The sequence below is a fragment of the Anopheles coluzzii genome, chromosome 2 (assembly GCF_943734685.1).
Source record: "Anopheles coluzzii chromosome 2, AcolN3, whole genome shotgun sequence".
Lineage (NCBI taxonomy): Eukaryota > Metazoa > Arthropoda > Insecta > Diptera > Culicidae > Anopheles > Anopheles coluzzii.
The window spans coordinates 26,282,774-26,303,854 of NC_064670.1; the positions used below are offsets into that span (position 1 = coordinate 26,282,774).

At 48.0% G+C, this 21,081-nt stretch overlaps 1 protein-coding gene across 1 annotated transcript; it reads right to left on the bottom strand.

Moving 5' to 3' along the window:
* Positions 1 to 1,814: 1,814 nt before the first annotated feature.
* Positions 1,815 to 17,875, bottom strand: LOC120952432 (ataxin-2 homolog). Its single transcript, XM_040371760.2, has 5 exons — positions 17,469 to 17,875; positions 17,084 to 17,164; positions 8,487 to 8,814; positions 8,088 to 8,388; positions 1,815 to 3,017 (listed from the first exon to the last, which is right to left on the bottom strand). The coding sequence occupies exons 2-5, from the start codon at positions 17,096 to 17,098 to the stop codon at positions 1,904 to 1,906; spliced, it is 1,758 nt and encodes a 585-aa protein (XP_040227694.2). The 5' UTR covers positions 17,099 to 17,164; positions 17,469 to 17,875; the 3' UTR covers positions 1,815 to 1,903.
* Positions 17,876 to 21,081: the final 3,206 nt, after the last annotated feature.

Sequence of the window (21,081 nt, forward strand, 5' to 3'; positions counted from 1 at the left end):
CAGACAAAGCTTTCATAACGCTTGTTTTTAAACATTGAGCTATTCTTGTAAGACACCATTCAGGTCTTGTTTTATGTCTCATTTACAATTATTTCTCCATCAAAATACACAGCTACAATCAATCGTTTTTCTTTCCTTTCCAATTTTCCGGCGCATAGACACCCTTTTTTGCGACAGTTTTGTATTTGCATATTTGCAAACGCTGCACTACAGTTGTTTTCCTAGATCATCCCTCCATTGCAGTGGCCATGCCATGGATGGGAAAATATTATGAATAAAATTATTCATACAAATTTCTTCCCCAACCGACACCGGAGATCACATCAGCGCGCGACTGTCTTAGTCACAAATGTTCGTGCTTATCTTGTATCTTTTGGCGTGTTTTTCTTTCTCCCTCGCTCTGTCTTCTTTACCATTGCGCCATTATAATGAGACCCGGGAAGCTTTATTTTTTTTGGGGAGAGGACGCATTATGATTGAATAGGGCAACTTTTGTTCCCGATTTGCTGTATGATCGCCATTTTCCAGCCGCATTCCCAACCGAAGTGCCATTTCCCACGGCGAGGAAACCCGTTCCCCTGCCAACGCTGGTCAATTAAACGGTTTTGTGGTGAAATAGTTATAAACGAGCATGGATGACACACGAAAGTGAACGCAGGGGCTAATACAAAAAAAGAAAAGAACGAAGGGTCGATGACGAAAAAAAAGTGTGCGAAACATGCGGAGGGGGGGGGGCGAAAATGAGGCGTTTTTTCTCTTTCTCTCTTGCCTCCACACTCCCGGTGCAAACGGCACGGCTCCAAACAAGATGCGATGTATTTTACGAGATTATGAGCGATCACCGAGGGCGAGAGATGGCCGTCATTCTTCTGTGGCCATAGTCGGCATGCCGGATCAGCTTTACAAAATATATGCGGCTACATTACGCCCGCCCAGTGGACCCGGTGTGTTGCATAAGAATGGAGATGATTCTGCGTGACAAAAAAAACCACAGAAACGAACCGCAGCCAACGGCCACGCTGCCATTCGCCGCCAAAATGCGAAAGTAAAATAGCAAACGAGGATATTACCCGTGTGCCTGAGCGTAAGTGTCGAGTGGTTGTTATCGGTATAAAGCAATTACAAACGCCTCCGCTGTTTGTGCCGGTGGCGATCGCTAACCATGGCGTCGTGATCTATTCCCCGCCAAGACCAGGGCGATTAAAGTCATTGGGTACGATTCACACTTTTACGATGGTCGTCCCACCGGGGCGCACCGCAAAACGGATGACATTTATTTGGCACAGCCGTTGTAAAGGTTTTGCACAACGGTGCGCGTTGTGTGTTTATGGTACCGGGGGTGTAAAATACACGTCCGAAGGAGAAGGAGGAAAAGCGCGACTACAAAACGGAACGTAACAAAACACTTTTATGCTAGGTTTATAGCAACACCAGCAATAACTTTGCTAAGTAAATATATAGCTTTATAGTCCCCCGCGTGCAAATAGTTGAGCACCACTGCGAAAATATGGGCAGGCCATTTTCTGTTAAAACAGCTGTTCCAAAGAGAGAAGATGAGAAGCTGATCCTTTCCCAAGACTGCATGTTACGGCGAGTAGAAAACTAATAAGAAGAAAGCTACAACAAGATTCGAACTCAGGAACAACCAGCACTCACATAGCTTTAACGTCGACAACGGCACACGGCTACGCAGATCAGTCTAATCATGAGGATTTATGTGATGCTTTTCTTCAGCAGTCGCACCATAAACCAACCATTTGCGGTCTTCTCAAACGGATTTACATACCAAACGACGAAAATAAAACACCCGCAACTATTCAACAACTCTCGCAACAATGTATTCTATCAACTAAATAAATTAACCTCTATGTTTACGCCACCGTGTGTGCAGCTGCTGTCCCGCTCACGCGAACTGCTTCGCCGGCTGGAGCTTGGTCGTGGCCAAACCGGCCGTCGACGGTCTTGCAAAGCCGGCCACACTGAACAGCGCCGGTGAGCGTTTGTACTGCGCGGACGTTTTCGTGAACGCCAGCGGCACGGAGTACGCGATCGTATTGTACCCGGGGGCGGTGGCCGACGGGCCCGACGGATGCTGCCCCATCGCGAATGGTTGCGCGTGCGGGAAGGATGCACCATGTCCTGCTGGACCGGCCGGCTGCAGGATGGTCGTGTGGAGCGGGTTCACCGGGTACACCGGAACTGCACCCTGCTGGTAGAACTGCACCGGACGTGGCTGCTGGTGATGCAGCTGCCCGTGATGGACGGCCGGGTACGCGTGGGGAGCCAGTTTCGTGGTGTACAGTGGCGTTTTCGCAAGCTGCAGCGAGGACGGTACGTACGAGTCGAGCAGGCTAGTGGGTGGCCGCTGCTGTACGCCAAAGTAGTTCAAGATGCCGTTGTTCGGATGGGCCAGGGAAGGATAGTGAAGCTGTTGCTGGGCCCCGGCGTACGAGTGTCCGTGCGGTTGTACGTACGTAGGGTAGTGCAGCTGGTGCGGAGGTTGTTGGTGGTGATGAAGCTGCTGGTGGTGGTGGTGAAGCTGTTGCGCATGGCCCGTGAAAAGTCTGCCGGTGACGGGGTGGTGTACCTGTGCGCCACCAAACTGAAACACAGAACCATCGCCGTGCAGCTTATTCGATTGGAGCGGTGGAAGGTCGTGTGAGAAGTAGACCGGCTGCTCCACGCTCTTCACGATGGAAAATTCGGCCGACGGAGATTGATGCCGGGGTGGAGCTGGGGTAGAGGATGCGGCGTATACGACATCGGGTTGCGGCGTAGGCTGGACCGTCGCGCCGGTGGCTGGGGACTGTGCTCCAGTTTCACCGTGAGAGTAGGTTTGGATGTGATTGTCCGGGTCGTTGACATACGCGGCCAGCTGCTGGGCGGAATGGGGCGTTGCCGGCGATGAGGGCGGTGTAATCGATGGCAGGGCTGGCCCGGTCGGGGCGGCTGACGCGTGCGGTGCTTGCTGCTGCTGCTGCTGCTGGTAGTATGGCGTCGGAATCATGATATAAGCTCTGGAAAAAAGAAAACAACCCGAAAACCGGGAAAATTAATATCCTATTTTGGGGGCTCGCCTTTGCATAACGGCAACCAACACGAAGACAGGAGTTGGAGTAATTAAATTTGCGTTTTATCGTGTATCGTGCAGACGGGATTGTGCTTGTTGTGTGGACATACAGCTTCATCGTGACCGCTAGCAACATACCTCAAGATGCAGTGGAGCAAATCTTAACCGGATATTCAAATTCGTCTGTCATCTGGCACAATCTATTACAATGGAATGAATCTTTCACCTCTCGCCGACTGTTGAAATCCCATCAAAACCCATCAAAAATAAAAATAAAAGACGCTACAACCTGCCGCATCGCGTCTCGATCGCAGGAAAGAAACGATCTTCAAACCGAGCGATCTGAAAGCGGGCGCCTGTGAATTACGTCACCCGGTTGGATTCCGCCCCGAGAAAGAAAGAGTGTGTGTGTGTGTGTGTCCGTCCATTATGAACGGCATGAATGTAGACCAAGAAACAGATAAGTGCAACCTGCTCGATGCAGATGCACTGGGATCGGTTATATCGCACAAAGCTAAGAGATGCGGTCGTGGCATAAGGCGGGAGAGGGAAGAGACACACACAAAAAAAACGGTTGTTCAAGATAAGAGGAAGCGCCGACCATTGGAGCTGACATAAAATCGTAGTAGTATCTTTTGCGAAAGCAGACCGCAAAACAAACCCAAAAAAAAACCTACAACCGCCAGTGAGTGTGTCGTTCCATCCTCTTGCCGCAAAGTCTTAAAAATGGCAATAATTAGAGCAGACACACGGGCCCAGAGGCTGTAATTGCAAACTTTTAATTACTCTCCTCCACCCCGGGCCCAAAGCGAGAGAGAGAGAGAGAGAGATGAGACGGGCCCGATTACCGACACCGCCTACCGACGCATCTGCATAAAGCTGTGTTCACGCTGTCCCACCACGAACCCACGAAACCCCACTAACCGCAAACGAATCGAGGAAGAGTTTGTGGACGCTACATTAAATTAGTGTTTGGAAGACAAAACCCTTCCCTTTTCTTCTCGTTTGGGCTTTTAATTATTCAAAGACCTGAGAGGGAACGTCTCACACTCTCCTACAACATACTATGCGAACCGTCTCAGCCTGTAAAAGCTCGACTGGAACCCAGCGCATTCAGATGAGCTCATAAAATGTAGCAAACAAATTGCGATTAGCCAGTGGTTGCAAATTTTTGAATGCTTTTTATCCACTTAGCCAAATTCAAAAATGCTCCACATGTCATAACAGCGCGCTGCCGTTTGTCACATTGATTCACGCTTGCTTACTGCTGCTGCTGCTGGATGCGCCCCCAAATGACAGCTTCAATTGGAGGTTAAGTAACCACACCATTCGGAACTGCTATTGCGTGCAATTGTGTTTACTCCCGGCACCGTGACGATTGAGTCAAAGCACACGTCAAAGTGTCATCAGACACTGGAGCTTAAGGTGCTTAAGTAGCCAGCTACCTAGGCGCGATCGTGCCAGCGCACAAGTAGAACAATGATGTTACTTTCTTGCACGCTTACTATCCGGCTGCTTATAAAGCTAAAAGTGTCAACACACTACACTACTGACACTCTGCCCACCCTAGTTAACAGTAAGTGGCTTCAAATGCATGCCAAAACACACACACACACACAGAGTAGGATGGGCGACAGTGTGACAAATCAGCTCATTCGTTAGCATAACAAAAAATAAATACCAAGAAGGGTGGAGTGAGTTTTGCTAATGAAATTACACCAACGGCGCCTACAATTTGGCGTAATGCTGCACTCTACCGTAGCGCCCCGTAGCGACATGCTTCCATTGTGTGCATGGTGGCTCGATTATGCTGCCGGTCCGATGGTAAACACCCTGACGGCACCGTGTTCCGTTCATCGCTCCTCTGCGCACACGCTGAAAGCGAAAACGCGCGCGCACGCGCAAAGACAACAGAACGAATGCGGAGAGGTGCCAGTTAGCACCTTGCGCAGCGCCACGGATTCCTCCTAATGATACCAACAACCGGGGCCACAGGTTGAATCCGCATCGGTGCCTCGCCTGCGTGCAGTGGCGGCACGTCGCCGCGCTGGTGCTATTTATTTTATGATCATCGTTTTTCCTCATTTATGGTGCAATCGCAATCGGGTGGATGCAAACTCCCCCCCCCCCCCCCCCCCTTGAAGCCTGCCCCAGGGGGTTAAGGGCAATTATGGATAATTTGGTAAAAAAAAAATGGAGCCGATCTTTCGTCGCTGTCTGCTGCCCAGCCCCGTGGGCGCTTGGTTGCCGCCGATCGGTTTCCTTTCGCTTTCGGGGAAAAGGTTTCCACTGCCCACTAAACGATTGGGTTATTATTTTCCGTTACGGGGAGGAAATTAGCCACTTTTGTAACGCATCCGTTGGGTGGGAGAGCTGTGGACGATGGTGCTTTTTTGTCTGTGTTGAACTATTCATCAACTTTACCCACATTCATTGTTCGTGCTGATTTCAAATAAACGCGCGCACCCGATGTGTAACTTTCCTCTTTATTGCGCTCGTTGCGTAACGCGGCGACTGGTGCGACTAATTTTTCATCAATCTACCAAATCACTAGTGCATCGATCGATGCTCCCAATCTGTCACTCTTTGCATCTCTGTTCAATAAAAAAAAAAACACGAACAAAAACACGACCAAATGAAACCATTGGCTTCCTCCTTCTTTCAACATGCTCATCTTCCTAAATGGCACCCAAAAACACACACACACCAGTGGACAAATCATGCGCCACCGAAACAAATAAGCAGCCCACAGTGTGATTTCACAAAGCGAAGGAAAATATGAAGTGCAAAAAAACCATCCCCAACCCATCAGCAGCAATAAATCGATTTATGGATGCGACGAGTGGAGCAAATCTCACACGATAAATGACTTGCCATTTTTCTCGAACCGACTTCTTCTCTGCCTGTTTTTCTGCTTTCCTTTCAGCCGCTACCCTGTTTCGCCCTATCGCGTCCTAAAAGCCACCTTTGCCGATCGAGAGTGAAATGCGATCGATCAATCAAAACGCAAACCCGCAATACATGCCGCCTGATCGACTTCAAATCTGGAGGAGGTGCAACAGCCGCATTACCTTTCCCTCTCTCTCTCTCTTTCTCTCTCTCGGGGCTCTCTCTCTCTACTAGCAGCCCGCCTTAGGTACTTTTATGACCGGTGTAATAGGGTGCTTATGGTACACTCGAAGGATCATAAATAAAACCCTCTTCGTACGCGCAGCCGCGCGCGCTACTGTAACGGGAGCGTTAGCAAACTGACCGACCTGCCAGGCCAAGAGAGGATATATCAGGCTGACCTGAAGCGAAAGGATTGGAAAGTGTAATAGCATCGGATCGGAACGCGTTGCGCAATAAAAGGAAAGGATAAACTGCGTCCATCTACTACCCTTTTGCAATAGTGAGTGCGTATTAAATAAAACCCCCGTAATCCGTTGAATCCCTCATCCAAAAGTGCCCGGTGAAGTTAAATGCTTTTCCAAAAAGCACGCAATCAATCGACAAGGCACGTCGTCGGCTCAAACGTCAATCATAAATTGTGGCAGAAGTGAACGCGTGTACCGACAAACAAACAAAAAACAATGAGCAATTAGTTTTCATTTATCAACGCGCTGTAGTTTAATTGATGAAATAATTACTGTCCGTACTGATCGCACGCAGCCGGCCGGGGAAAGTGAGCCATCAAAAGGCCCTTCATGGTGGTCCATAGCATGAGCAGTACGGATGGTGGTCGTTGGTTGTAATTTTTACATTTTAGAAATTTGTTTACAGTCAACATATCATATTCCACCGTTCGCGTTTTGTGACGTCGTCTCATTAACATTAACCGTTAGGGAGGGGAACCGGTTTCGCTCTTGTTTGCTTTAGCTGTACCGCACAATTGCCGATTTGTCAATAGTTTATTTTATTCCAGCAATAAAGTTTTAATACGTAGGGAACGGAGACGCCAAAGGCATTCGCAACGTAAAACGCAATAAACTACAAACTGTCGTTCGGGCTAATGTGATGATACGGGCAGTAAATTATGTTCCTAATGACACGCTCGAAAAAAAAAATCCGGTCCATTGCATAATTGCTTCTGAAAGTTAGGACCAGTTACAAAAACACAGTGTTAAACATTCTACTCGTGTTGTGTGAAATAACAAACTCCGGACAGCAATTGTGTTACCTGCAAAAGGGTGATCGTACACATGTACTTATCATGTTCAAACACATTTTCCTTCCCCGATTTTCCATCTTTTGACAAAGGCGCGCATTGTGCACAGCTCCACACAGAGACGCCTGCCAGACAAATATTTATCATTGTCGATCTGCAACATTACGCATCAAAGCAGACCTTCTTCACCTTCGCTCAAGAGCATGGGAAAATATTGACTTTGCACGAGGCAGCAAAAGCAGCCGATGCTCCTGCCAGGCTGGCAGTGATGCAATTGATCGCTTTGCATGGGGATCGTGTACACGGCATGGTTATTTAAAAAGCAATTAAACGTACCGCACCGCAACCAATGTGGTCGTGGTGCTTAATGTGACCACTAGCTTTTACTTGCTGTGAGAAAAAATAATGACGACGATGGCGATAGCAGATTTATGATCACTGGCAATGCTAAAACGGATATTTCCCGCAGATTCGGAAACAGGAAATGGCACGTAATTGGGAAATACATACACATTTTGTCACGCGATGAGCACACTGTTACAGGAAGTAGATAAATGATCGTGAGCAATCTTGCAATCTTGGTGGGCAAAGGCTAGCGCAATTTTACTGTCAAGGATATTAAACAACAATATTTTATTCGCTTGCCAGGAAAGAGATAGGTAAATTTAAAATCCATTACGATGAGATCGAACGTGTGTTTAATGACGCTTGGCAAGCTCTAAAGCACGCAACATAATTCGATTGTCCGACCTCGCTGGATCAGCAAAGCTAAAATCAATCACTCTACCATTTTTAACCATACCAGAAGGGTTTGCTAAAACGCTTTCGTGACAATGGCCAACTGGCACGACCCATACAGCACACACTTACTGTGAATTTTGTGGCAGGATGTGTAGCAGCTGTTGCGGCAGACTGTTGTCGGCCGCATACTGTGGCAGCGGCTGGGGCCGGGCCTGCACATACACGTACTGCGGCTGCGGCGTCAGATACGGGGAGGCCGGTGCACCTCCACCGATGACGGGCTGCAGCAGTGACTGACGGGACGGCACCGTATAGGTGGAATGCGCCTCGTGCACCTGTGGCACTTGTTGCTGTGGCTGCTGCTGGTGGAATTGAAGCGGCGGCTGCTGCTGCTGCGGAATGCTGACGTATTGTTGCGGCACAGCGTGATCTAAAACAAGCGAGCGAGGGAGATAAATTAGCATCAGATGTATGTGTCGGATAGTTCCGATCGATCCGTGTATCGGAGATCGATCTGCCCACGGATACCTTTCGAGTAGGTGAGCGTCTGGGTCGGGGCCGGAAGTGGCGTCACGTATTTGACCGAGCTGTGCGTACCGGCCGTACTGCCCGGATGGTGCTGTATCTGCACGGTGTAGTGATTGTTGCTTTGGCTTGAGCTAGCTCCGTGCTGCTGTTGCTGCTGTGCGATTGCTTCCTTTTTGAACACCTGCCGCTCGCTGTTCAGATTGTCCCGCTCGATGTCTTCCAGCTGGGTCGGCCGGTTCCCGGGCGGTGGATCGTGATCTGCGGCCACTAGCCACGGTGCCTGCAGCAGCAGACACGCTCCGATCCAAACTATCCAATTGCAGCGTATCTGGAACAAAACACAGAGAGCGAGAGAGAGACGGTGAAAACGCAACGAAATTAGGCGAGCAAATACACAACACAGAAAAAGCTTTGCTTAAAAACAGACACCGGATTGCATACTGTTAGGCGCAAACGCCTACCGTGGCGAGCTTTTTACATTCGCAGCGCGTTTCATCATCATTCGAAGCGTTTTTTACTCAACGTGACCGGTGCCACAAAAGGAGACAACACTCCGCCAACATTCCTTATTCAATTTCCCCGCTTGCCCCGCCTGCGCCCCTTCGCATGGCACGTTAAATAGTGCATTTAAGGAGTGATTAGTGCGCGGATCCGGAGCGACCACAGCACGCCGCCATTGACACTGTGCGGGCGAACCGGTTAGCCCGAGCAGTGGAGAGAATTGGAAAGCACCCGGGTACGACGGCAAAAAGAAAGTGGAAAATTAAATAACACTCACTGCTGTAACTAGCCCGCAAGCAGAGCAATGACAACACAAGGAGAGAGAAGAAGAAAACGCACACAGGGGCACCGGCAGGCAAAACACGATCTTGGCGCGCTGTTATGGTAATAGACGGGTGGTGGACAACCTTCAGCCCGTGCATGGACGACGGATGGTGTGTAGTTCCGCTCCGGCTGTTGCAGGGTAAAAAGGAAAGAAACAAACTGGCAATGGTGGTGCGACGCGGGGAAAAAAATAAACTACACCAATCACGGCACTAAGCTGGTGTTAAATCGCTACATCATTCGGATTGTCCACTCCGGCCGGAGGGCGGACGGCGAACTGGAGCGCGATGCAGTGCGCGGCGGCCAGCGATCAGGATAACGATGATGATCATTGGATCGAGGTAGATGATGCGGCGGTTGTTTAGATGAGGGCGATTAGATTGCGTACCAAATGCATACCATTTGATGGAGAGAGGTTATTAGTTAATCTAGACGTGCAATTTTTGAATTACTGGGTAAGGTGCGTTTTGTTTATGAGCGATGAGGTGAGACCACAATCACGCTGCACTCAATTAGTCTCTTTAGGTTCGTCTGGGTTGGGTCAGACAGGCTCGTAAAAAATAAACCATATCCAAGCCGAGTCCCCCATCCATCACACCATGATGACTCCATTCCTGAATGCACACGCACTCAACATGTTGTGGCTATAGCAATCAAACCACTCGCCCCGCTAATTCTTGTAAAATATTGTGCTGCTTTCTTTTATTGTTCAACATACGATTTTCATACGCGCCAGGCTCTGTGATGAAGCAATTCCATTCATGGTACACGGATACACACACACGGCTGCGTCGTAAAACACATTCCTTGCAGGCGATAACCAATTAAACCAACATAAAAACACAACACTTCCGGTGAGTTGGCTTTTTTGTTGCTGTTGTTTGGTTGTGCGTCACAGCTTCTACTCTTGCAGGGCCGCTCGGTGTGGCCACTTTTTGCCGTCGTACAGCCCTAGTGATTGAACATTGTTTCTTTCCTGTTCGCCTTGGTGGGACAGGCTGCCCGATTGCTACTTGCTGCGCCCTGTCCTGCCGGATGTCAACGCGGGATAGAAAGGCCACAGAAAAAGGGAGCCCAACCCGGGTGCGTGTCATAATTCCGATAGGGACGGTAGATTGTGAACCGTGAACGCCCTCAGCAGCCGCGGCTTCGTTAACGCAAAATTGGACGCGGGGTTTTCGTTGCCTTTCGACATCGACGACTCTTTCTCCACTTGTTGTACGTACAAGTATATGAGTGACAGTGTGGGCAACGGTTTGCACGCGTAAGAACGGATGAACGGAAAATAAACAAAAGCTTCCATTTCACCTTTTTCGACAGAAAATGAAAGCAAAGTGGGCGAAACATAAAATTAAGCACAAAGCGAGCCGGTCGGGCGAATAAAAATCGCACATACACACACACACAAACGAAACTGACAAGCTGACAAGTAACATTAAAAGCACAACATAAAACCATCCCTACGTTGGACGGAAACATGTGGGAAAGAGATTCGAAAATGCATGACGGGCGCAGTATCAGGAAGGGCATGATTTCGGCAAGCGGTACGAAAGGTACTGCACACTCGGTCACGAACCACTGTTTAGCTCAGTTCACTTGTAAAGAAATTACCCACCGCACAGCAAACAGGTCTTTCGGTGCTCTCCCACTCTACATTCATGATTGAGCCAAATAAAAATAAAAACCACAATAAAGGACATAAACCATCAACACCGGTCGATTTTTTTCGAAAGCAAACACAATGTTATCGTTGAGCGTCGGCTTAACCCACCGGTGGATTGGTAAGCAATGCATGCATGGGAATGCCGATCGTTCTGCAAGCTGAAAGAAAGCACGCAAAGCTCTGCACGCTGCTCGGGAGTATTATTACGATTAAATGCTGTGAGAAGCAGAGGAGAATCGAAACCATTTCACTCTTTATCCAAGGTCTCCTTCGAAACGATCTTGGATGGCAGCGAACACAAGAGAAAGGACGTCCACCAAGGACGTTTAAAGGTTTTGGCTCGAGTGACTTTAAGTGCGGACACTGCGGGCAGCATCCAATATACGGGTTGGTAAATGAAGGCCATCATGTGGCTTATGATAGTGATTGTGTAAAGTAAGAAGCATTTTACCTTAAAATAGGGATTATTATTATTGTACATTCATTATTTGTACTGATTATGGTTTAACACCAATCACGCTTTCCAAAGGCTACAGAAATTATTGTGTAACGATTCCGTAACATATCACGAAGAACGCGTTTTACCCATTTGATAAACATCACACCAAATTGCACCGCTTAGGATCCATTTACCTTTTACCAACAGCTGTGGCGACGGGCTGGGGAACTGCAACAGCATTCTCCCGTAAGCTTTGTTTAACATTCCAGCACCAGCTTCACTACGTTCGCATTATGAATTATAGATTTCACACCGGTGGTACCACACCAAAAATGGTCGATAAATTTTACTTCTCCCTCCCCTTCCAACACTGATCCCGGCACCGCGGGATCATAGGTCAATCCGGTGGCCGAACCGTGCGGTAGGTGATAAGGATACGCAAGGTCCGAATCGATCAGCCAGCCGAGTGCAAGAATGCGCACCGATCGGAATCGGACCAACTTTCACTTTCACGGACAGCAGGAAGAGAAGAAAAAACAGCAACAAAACCAGCAGGGAAGAAATAAAAATCCGTACCGACAGAAGCCGACGCTTAAATAACACCTACCGAACGTGTGTGTGTGAGAGCGAGAGAAAGAGAGAGAGGGACCGAGGTCAGCAAACAAAAATACCGCAGCGAATTCGCTCGTTATTTCTGGTGTTTCGATACAGGAATTACGAGCCACCCAGTCAATCGATCGCTCGTGTTTCGCTCTTATCTTGAGCTCCAAAAGGGGGGAGGGAGGGGGGGGGAGGACAGGGCTACTTTACTGACACTCCAACCGATCTTCCGATCTTTGTCTTCCCTTTCGTTCGGAGGCGCTTGCGGCAGGTGAGTTTGCTTCTAATGTCCACCAGGTGGAAAAGCGGCTTCAACTATTTTGCCGCAGTTTTGTACACGACACGGCCACCGTCGTACAACATGCGCAAACGAGCTCCAAATGCTACGACGCGGTTTGTTGCCGACTTTACTCTGATTTTGTTAGCTAAACTCCACTGCGCACCAGTCCAGTGTTTTATTTTTTATTATTGCGCTTGTGGTCGCGCTGTGGTTTTATCGCGCGCTTTGGTTTGTGTACATGTTTTTCCTCTCCTCGCTCTCTCTCTCTCTCTCTCTCTCTCTTTCTTCGCTGTTAACCATTTCCATCACTGTCTGTCCGAAACCTGTCCACGGGCTGTCCAAGACCAGACTGGCTGAGCTCGCGTTACGATAGATCCAGGCAAGGGAAAAGGAAAGAAAGCAGCAGGAAGGAAATGCAGCTTTGTCGCTTGAACTCCTGGATCACCGAGCGAGTTAGACGGAGGACCGGTCAGCTAAGAAAGTGGATCCGACGCACTGTGAAGTAATTTTTATGATCACAGTTTTGCAATAATCGCTCCACATTTCCTCATTCTCTGCCTTTTTTTTATCTTTTTTGCTTTGCGAAACGTTCGGGGGTAGGAAGCGGGCAGTTGCTGTCACCTGTCCGGAGATCCGGACTGGACCGCACTACACAATGTTGCGCGCTTCGGTTTAACCGGAGAGGATTTTTTTAAAGGTACACTGCCAACTGCCCACTGCGCTTAGGACAGGTTGCGTTTTAATGGATTTACGCGCTCCAGCACGGAAAGTGGTCGAGCTTATGATAAGCCCCAACTCTCACTTTCTAGAGTCCCTCCCTTCCAACCCTTAGCTGATCCTAAATGTTGAAGCATTTGTATTGCAACAAAAGAGGCATTGAAGACATCACTCTTTCCTGTACTTGTCCCAAACACGATTAATGAATGCCGTTGCTTGCATTGCAAATATCGTTCGCAATAAGAATTAGCAGCAGCAGCTGCAGCAGCAGCAGCAAGAACAAAAAGCGACCATAATTAACCCCGTAGACAAAAGGCAATACGCTCATTAGTGTCACCGGTACCGGTAAAAGTGAACCGTTTTTTTTTTTGTTGTTGTTGGTGCCATGTAAAGGCCACAGTGCATTGCAAAAGCACCGCGTTTGGCTAACGGTTCGTGCTATTAATCATTACAACAACCACCACCAGTGCACGGAGACGATGAATCAACACATTCCTTCACTCAAATCTCAACATCTCACCTTCCGTTTGGATTCCATTTCATTTCCCTTTTTTTTTGCTTTCTTTCTTTCATCTCCGTACACAGCGATGCAGTGACGATTGAAACAGAGAAGAGACATTCATGGAAGTAACAACCTCAAGACACACAAACACGACTGATCACTGAGCAGAGAGCGAGAGCAAAAAAACGCGAACCATTTAAATCGTTCAATGGTTTTGCTCCGAAATGGGATGTCCGTGCCGTCATCGACCGAGGCTGATGGGGGAAGCGGGAAAGAAAGCAACCTCCAAGGACGGAACACGCAAACACGCAAATCGGCAAAACAACTAATTTCCCTTCGATTCGCGAATCGAAAGGGACGCGCCGCGGGTATCCTGCATTGACAGTTGGTGTTTAGCGTTTTTGTTCACCAGAGTGGGTCTACTTGATTGATTTAAACAAAAAAAGAAGACATTCTTCGCGTAAAAGCATTAGAGATACATAGAGAGAGGGAGAAATGAAAAGGAAGTTGATGAGTGCCTTCCAGCATACCTTACGTTGTCCCCGTTAAGGGTCGGTCATTCTTTAGTAATATTGAGTTATGTGTATGAAAATAAGAAAAACTGCCAGCATTTGTAATTATCTAAACTGCTCAATCATGCGTTGATTTGTCGTAAAAAAAAAGCTCCACTCCAAATAGGACGCATTCACACTCGGCACACTGTCACGAAGCACAAAAAACAAATCGAGAGAACCAACGTTTAACTGCAACACAAAAGACTTCGATGCGCGCGTGAGAAAAAGTAGACGACGAACCCCCAAACTAGCGGTCTGGGTTCGTACTGGGGACCGTTGGGTCTGCCCCCTCCGTCGCCTCTTCCCAACAATCGCACGTTGAGCTTCAACGAGGCGCTTCTCGTCTGGATTATTGATTCATTGCTCCGCAGTTGCATGCCGTAAAACCGTGCGCCGGAAGTGCATTTGATAAAGCGATAAAGAGAGACCAGCCAGGGACATTATTTAAATTTACATCCGCTCCACCGGGCTACACCACCACCACAGGGGTTTTTAAAGTAGGAAGGCTCCGTGGCTCCAGCGTGGTTTAAGAGTAAGTGAGCATAATTTTTATTTCCATATGCAAAACGGTTCTCCCACCGGTGCGGGGCGTCGTTCACTTACATGTCCGAGGGCGCTACCACGCGAGTCGCACCGGCAGTCCGTCAAGGAACTGGATTGAGCTGTCGAAGAAGCTCACCACATTACGCTAAAGCTTACGCGCCCTCCCCCCCCCCCCCCATTAATGGGCCGCTTTTCTTTTCCGATCCGTTCCGGAGAGGAGGGAAGAGGTGCTACAATGCAGTACGGTGACAAAACGGGATGCTAAAAAAAGTGTTTGCTCAAATTATACCAATCACCCGTGCGCATAAAAATGGTAATTGGTCAAACATTGTGCGGCCGCTCGTGACGCCAGGGGACACCGGACATCATGTCGGGTTTCCTTTTTTCTGTTGCTATTTTTTTCCCCTCTCTCTCTCTTGTGACAAATCCGTGAAAACCCCTCCATTCATGCCATTCGAGCGATCGATTCGGTGCACGCGGTCGGTGCTTATGAATGAGCAGCGCTGCCCAGACACGAGTGATCAAGCGATCAATGGTCCGGATCGAAGCGTGCAGCAGCCGCCCAATGTGAATGGGCGATGGGAATTGGAAAAGCGATGGAAACATAGTGAAGTGTGTGGGAAGTGTGATGGGCCGGACACTATTGGGACTGTTCGTTGCTCTGTCGGTTTCGATGCGGTTGCTCCGCTTGTTGTGTTTGTCCGCCACTTCCCACAACGAGCAGCAATTTGTTTGCTAAATATAACGAGGAAGATTTTCCTCTTTTTTTCCACCCATTTCCTTCCCATCGCTTTGGCTTTGTGCCATAAGCCGCTTTATATACCACGTTTCCTGCACCTCAGCTTACACCTCTGCTGATCGAAAAATTGAACCATTGCCGGCCTAATAATGAGCCATATGAGCCGTCAAATTTGACTCTCCAGCCGCTGGAAACTCCCAAATTAGGTCCGGCAAAGTACCCGGATCGCCGCGAGGCCAACGATTCAGTCAACTAGCCAGTCAGGTAGAAAATTTTCCTTCCCTACTTTTGCTGTACTTTAATACTTCCTCCGCGCGAGCGATACCGGGCTCAGCGGAGAGATTGTACATTTTAAACCAATGGGAAACTCATTTCGATTGTGTCCGGAATGGAAATGAGAGACATTAGCCATTGCTGATCGGATTGGTGTAATGTGTGGGTTTAGGCTTTAGATGTGGTACAAAAGGACACTCCACTCACTAATGGGTGTGTGTGTGCATGACGCAAGCATTGGATCAACTGGCCAGCCACAGAGTTCGTCCAAACTGGCACAGGACCAACTGCGGGACCGATTGTGTAATCGATTGCGTTTTCTTGCACCACGGGGAGGGTATTATTATTACCCGTTCCTCGGTCCGTCCGTCCGTCCACCAGTTGCCTCGATTGCTCTACTTCACCCCAGCACAGCTCCTGTCTCCTGAACGACCGGGGTCGTTTATCATGCCGGTGATTATCGATCGTAGATTATTAAAGTGAAAACGGAATGTGCGATCGAACTTGCGCTGGAGCGGAGTGGACGGAGGCTGGGGAGGAAGTCATGACAAACATTGAACGACAACCAGACAACGCGAACGGTGTGTGTGTGACAAAACGGAAGATATTTGTCGAAATGGTTTCAAAGTCTAGACGCAGCTTGAGCTGAACGAGTTGATTGAATGCGATTAATGCGTCGATCGCTGCTGCTTGGGGTCCCAATGGGGGTGAAGAAATTGTTCAGAGATTGATGCTTTTGTCTCTACATTGCCGGCATGTTTATGAGCTTGATCATACAAAAAATACCAATTAGATAGAATTATAGGGAAATTCCTAAAATTTTGCAAAATTTCAAACAACATTGTATGAACCATTTTCAATTTGTTGAGTTGAGTAGTTCATTTTAACTTAAACTATTTCAAGGACTAACATAAAATTTCTTTTATCATAATAGTAATGGACTTCTTCTTCTTCTTTTGCACAACAACCGTTATCGGTCAAGGCCGTGACTGTTCACCATTACTGGGCTTGGTTTTCAGTCACTTGTTGATTGCACATAGCAGGATAGTCTATCCTACCGTATGGAGGCACATTCCATTCGGGGCTTGAACCCATGACGAGCATATGTTTTTGAGTCGTACGAGTTGACGATTCTACCACCAGACCGGACCAAGCAAGCCTAATATAAATAGGGTAAAATAGGCTGATCAATGTACTGTAGTATGTAGTTGGCTGCTAAATAGGATAATCAATCCGATCACTTGCCACTTTATCAACTATTGTACCAACCAGCAAACATTACAATAATTAAAAAAACACACTCAACACAAATTAATTGAACTAACAGCCTTATTTGAACAAGTACAATAAACAAAAAAACCAAATCCTTTGAATGCAAACATGAAATCAAGACAAAGTGCCAACTATCGTGCACATAATTTATAGTAAATAAATTGCTCCATATTATGCATAAAATACTCACCATTTTGATCACCATTAGAATGGCATTAAATAAAATGTCACACTGCTTCACTGTTTTTTATGGCTTTTTATGCGTTGTTTTCTAAAAAAAAAATAAACAAACAGAACACGTGAATTCACACTTGCGACACACTTTATCCCGGTTTAGTCTGACACCAGTTCAACAACAATTGGGATAAAAGTTTCCCTCACTGTCCCCCTGGGAAACCACTTGAAAGTCTGCACTATTTAGCCACGTTTTTGAAACATTATTGTAGCTCACAATCAGTCTATCAGCAATGCACTTTCGCAAGCAATCAGCACTTTCGCAATGTTTGTACGATTTTAAAACACATTCACAGTACAATTCGATATTTCGCGCCGATCGTTAAGAATCGCAAACCAACCTAAAACATGCACAGCGCTTTGTCCAGCGCTCCCGCACAAACCGACCCAAAAGGAGCAAAATGCACGTGGTCGTTCGATGGTATTAAGTGCGCACGGTTTGTTTATCAGTATTCGCAACGTTGCAAGTTTGCAGCAGCACGATTTTATCCCGCCAACCGAAGGCACCGAAATAAAACAGTCCGATAGGGTGCAGAGGCAATTTATATCCGTTCCGGCGCGCGCAAAACCACAAAACCGCAACCGTCACCGTCGTCGCCACCTGCGGCCCAAACCTGCCGGCACTGGAGGCTGGCAACGCTCGCGCCTATATTTGCTTCGCTCCGGTCCCCAGGTTTTGCTTTCGTTTTCATACACTTTTACTCTCCTTCGGCGGAGAACACAACACCGCGGTGTCTCTTTTGTCCAGTTTGTCCCATGCACACACGCACATGGCGGCTCGGAACAAGAAGGGCAGACACATGCAACCACACTCATGGCCCGCATGAGGGCAAGGTCTTTGGCGCTCTTTCTCTTAAGGTTGCACTGCGATACGTACGTTTGCACGCGGTTGCTCTCTTTTGCTACCCCCCGGTGGATGGTGGATTGGCTGTCCACGATCTGTAGCACATGCCGGACGGTCTGTAACCCTTTTAGTAGCGTAATGTAGTACAACATATGTAAATTGGATATTTTTGTAGAATTATTTTAATTTGATCATATTTTAAATGACCGAAAGAGCTTAGCTTTATGTTGTTATCAATCATATTTGTTCAATGGAATTTAATTAAGTCATGAGGTGAGATCGACATAGCCATGTGCCATGTGGTCCTTCGAACCGGATCACCACGCAGCGAGGTAAGATTTGGTCCTTCGAACCGGATCATATGAACCCTTAGCCCTACTCGCAGGGTCAACCATATCCATTTCGACTGCTGTATCGACCAGCTTTGATGAGAAGATCACGTCATAATGCTGACATCGAACTGCCGCGAACTAGAAAGAGTGAAAGAGAGAATAACTGCAACGAAAATCAATCATTAGCACCTGTACGCTCTTTCGCTTCAAGGGTTAATTCATACTTACTCCCATTTCTTCTCAACCAACCGGTCTCAGGGATTGTACTTTCTTCGCTCTCTGTCGCTCTCTTTCCACCGCCCGCCGGACCCCTTTTCATTGCATCCAGCAACTCCCGTGCGATTGCGTATTGTTTCCTTTCGTCCACCACTTCGTCATCTCATCGCAAACAGCTTCCAGCGCAGACAGGCTTCCCGCAGAAGCTGCCGCTCACGTTCCATTGGCATTGGCGCTCCGGGAGTTGAACCTCGCCCCTTCACCAGCCGGGGCGTTTGCTGTTGCTTCGGGACACTTGTTTGCACTGGTTCTGTGGGTTCCTGTTCGGACCCTTTTCCTTCCTCATCGGTCCATCGGCTCGGGATTCGATCGTATCGCCGCCGGCGGGACAGTCAACCAAGCGAAGTAGGGGAGAGAATAGGTGGGTCTGTTCCGATTTTGCGTCGTTTTTTTGGGGTGCGTTTTGCCTTCCTCTCTCTCTCTTGCTCTTTCTCTTTCGCTCGTATACCTGACAAAACATTCCCCCCACGGACGTGTACGTGCCCGCGATGAAAGATATCCATTTATTTTCACATCCAACGCCCGATCAGTTTGCGAAAGCTCTGGAGAAATGAAGTGATACACACAGAGACATACACACTAACACAAAAACAAAAAACAAACCCCTTAACCTAGCTTTAATCATCAACGGAGCATAATAAAAATGCGCAAAGTCCACCACGCCGCGCGGGATTGGCAGGTTGAGTAATAGAAGGTAAAAGTGTCCCCCGAGCGCCGTTGCCACCGGTCGCGGCCGGGGCGGCATGCTGAGTGCCCCCTTTTAGGAGTCCCACCAAGCCTGAGCGGGTTGGAGGGCAGCGCACAGACAGAACAAATCAAGTGCAAACCGGGAAGCGCATTACGTCAGCAAAGTAGTACGTCACCGACGTACCGGGACGGAAGGAAGCAATAAGTTTGCTCTTGGTCTTGGGTTTTTTTTTGCCTTTGCCCAGCACCTGTCATTCTGTGTTTAGCGTGGGAATGCATGGCGTTATGTAAGAAAAACTCTGTCGGCCAGGACCACTTATTATACCATGCCAAATTGATTACAGTGTGTTAGAAATCAATAATATTTGGAACATGTTCATTACGACTTTAATGGGAAGGTGGTAAATTATCAGACATCACAGCCAAGCGAAATGAAATTTGATCTGGCTGCGGCTTTTCCGGGAGCTGGAGTAATTATCCAGGAGGCCTCCAAGTACGGTTAGTTGTTAAATAAAGCTAGCAAACCCTCCTCATGACTACTTTCATCGCTAGCTGCACAAGCTTAGACAGTAAACGCGAGCTCATAAAACAATCGTCTTGCCTGCACAGTACCACCAACGAAGAGATGTTTGCCATTTTTCTTTATTGAACTCGTAAAATGCTGCAACTATTGGCCAGGAGATCGGAGTCCGGCGCACCTGAACGAAAGTAAAATCAGCCCTTCGAATCAGCAAACGACCTCGAAAGCCATCGATGCTCCCCAGTTAATGCATTAAAAAAAACTGCTTCGTGAAAGGCTTGTGCTACACTCATTCTTTCACGTGGAGCGCGGATATGAATACATCCAAACACAGCAACAAAACCCCCACAAAAATGATCCTCTTCTCCTCAATTGCGCCATCAGGAAAAACAAAAAAAAATGAAAACGGATCGGTTTTAGACTGCCCTTAGGGCAAAAGGCCCATCGCAACCCAAATTGCTTCTACACGCAATGCTGTCCCTTTTCGGTTTGCATGCAGAACATAAAGTGGGTAAAAGGCGGCTTCCCTCTACACACAGAGACCACCAGCACCACCACCACCACCATCAGACACTCGAGATCGTAATGATCGGTCGCAGTAATTCGTCAACGAAATGAGCCTTCGCCATCTCCTTCTCAGCGCTGATCCTATTCCGGCCCTGCCCGGGCTAGTGGCATTACAATTATTGGTTTGCCTGCAAAACGAGGGTTGATTGAAAAACAGCACACAAACAACGCACACACATAGGTGCAGAAAGAAAGGTAATAGAGGGAGCACTGAAAGAAAGGCGAAATGGTTTGTGTGCGCCCGCCTGGACCGACCGCTGCTTTGGGGTGCTGCTGGTGAGTTTTAATTTGCTTGCGATTTTAAAACGCGACTCTAATTATTTTAGCCTCCACCATCGAGCCGTGGCACACGCCGTCTTCCCCGTTCGCGATGATGATGGTTTGGTAAAAGCAAGTGTGTGTGTATGTGTGTGCCACATGCGCCAAAAGCTCTTTACATCTCCGCAGCAAACTCGCTGCTCTAATTTGTTGCGCAATCCGAATCCGACCGGGCCGAACTGTCACGCCGGGAACAGGCGTACCAATTTTGTCCCAATGTTCCAAAGCCGGGGACATGATTTGGGTACAGTCTGCGTGTTTTTATTTTTGTAGCCCCTTTGAGTGCCGAAGAAAGTTCACCTAAGCGGTTCCTTATTCAATGGCGCGCGAGCGCGCGCGCTCAGCCCAGCGCTGACATCCAGCGAGCAGATTTACTTTGACAGCAGTGGAAACGATTATTCGCGAGTTTA

Coding starts and splice junctions, on each gene's coding strand:
- LOC120952432 (XM_040371760.2), bottom strand. Junction 8,389..8,486: donor GACGCTCACCTACTCGAAAG/GTATCCGTGGGC, acceptor CGCTTGTTTTAG/ATCACGCTGTGCCGCAACAA. Junction 3,018..8,087: donor ATCCTGCCACAAAATTCACA/GTAAGTGTGTGC, acceptor TCTTTTTTCCAG/AGCTTATATCATGATTCCGA.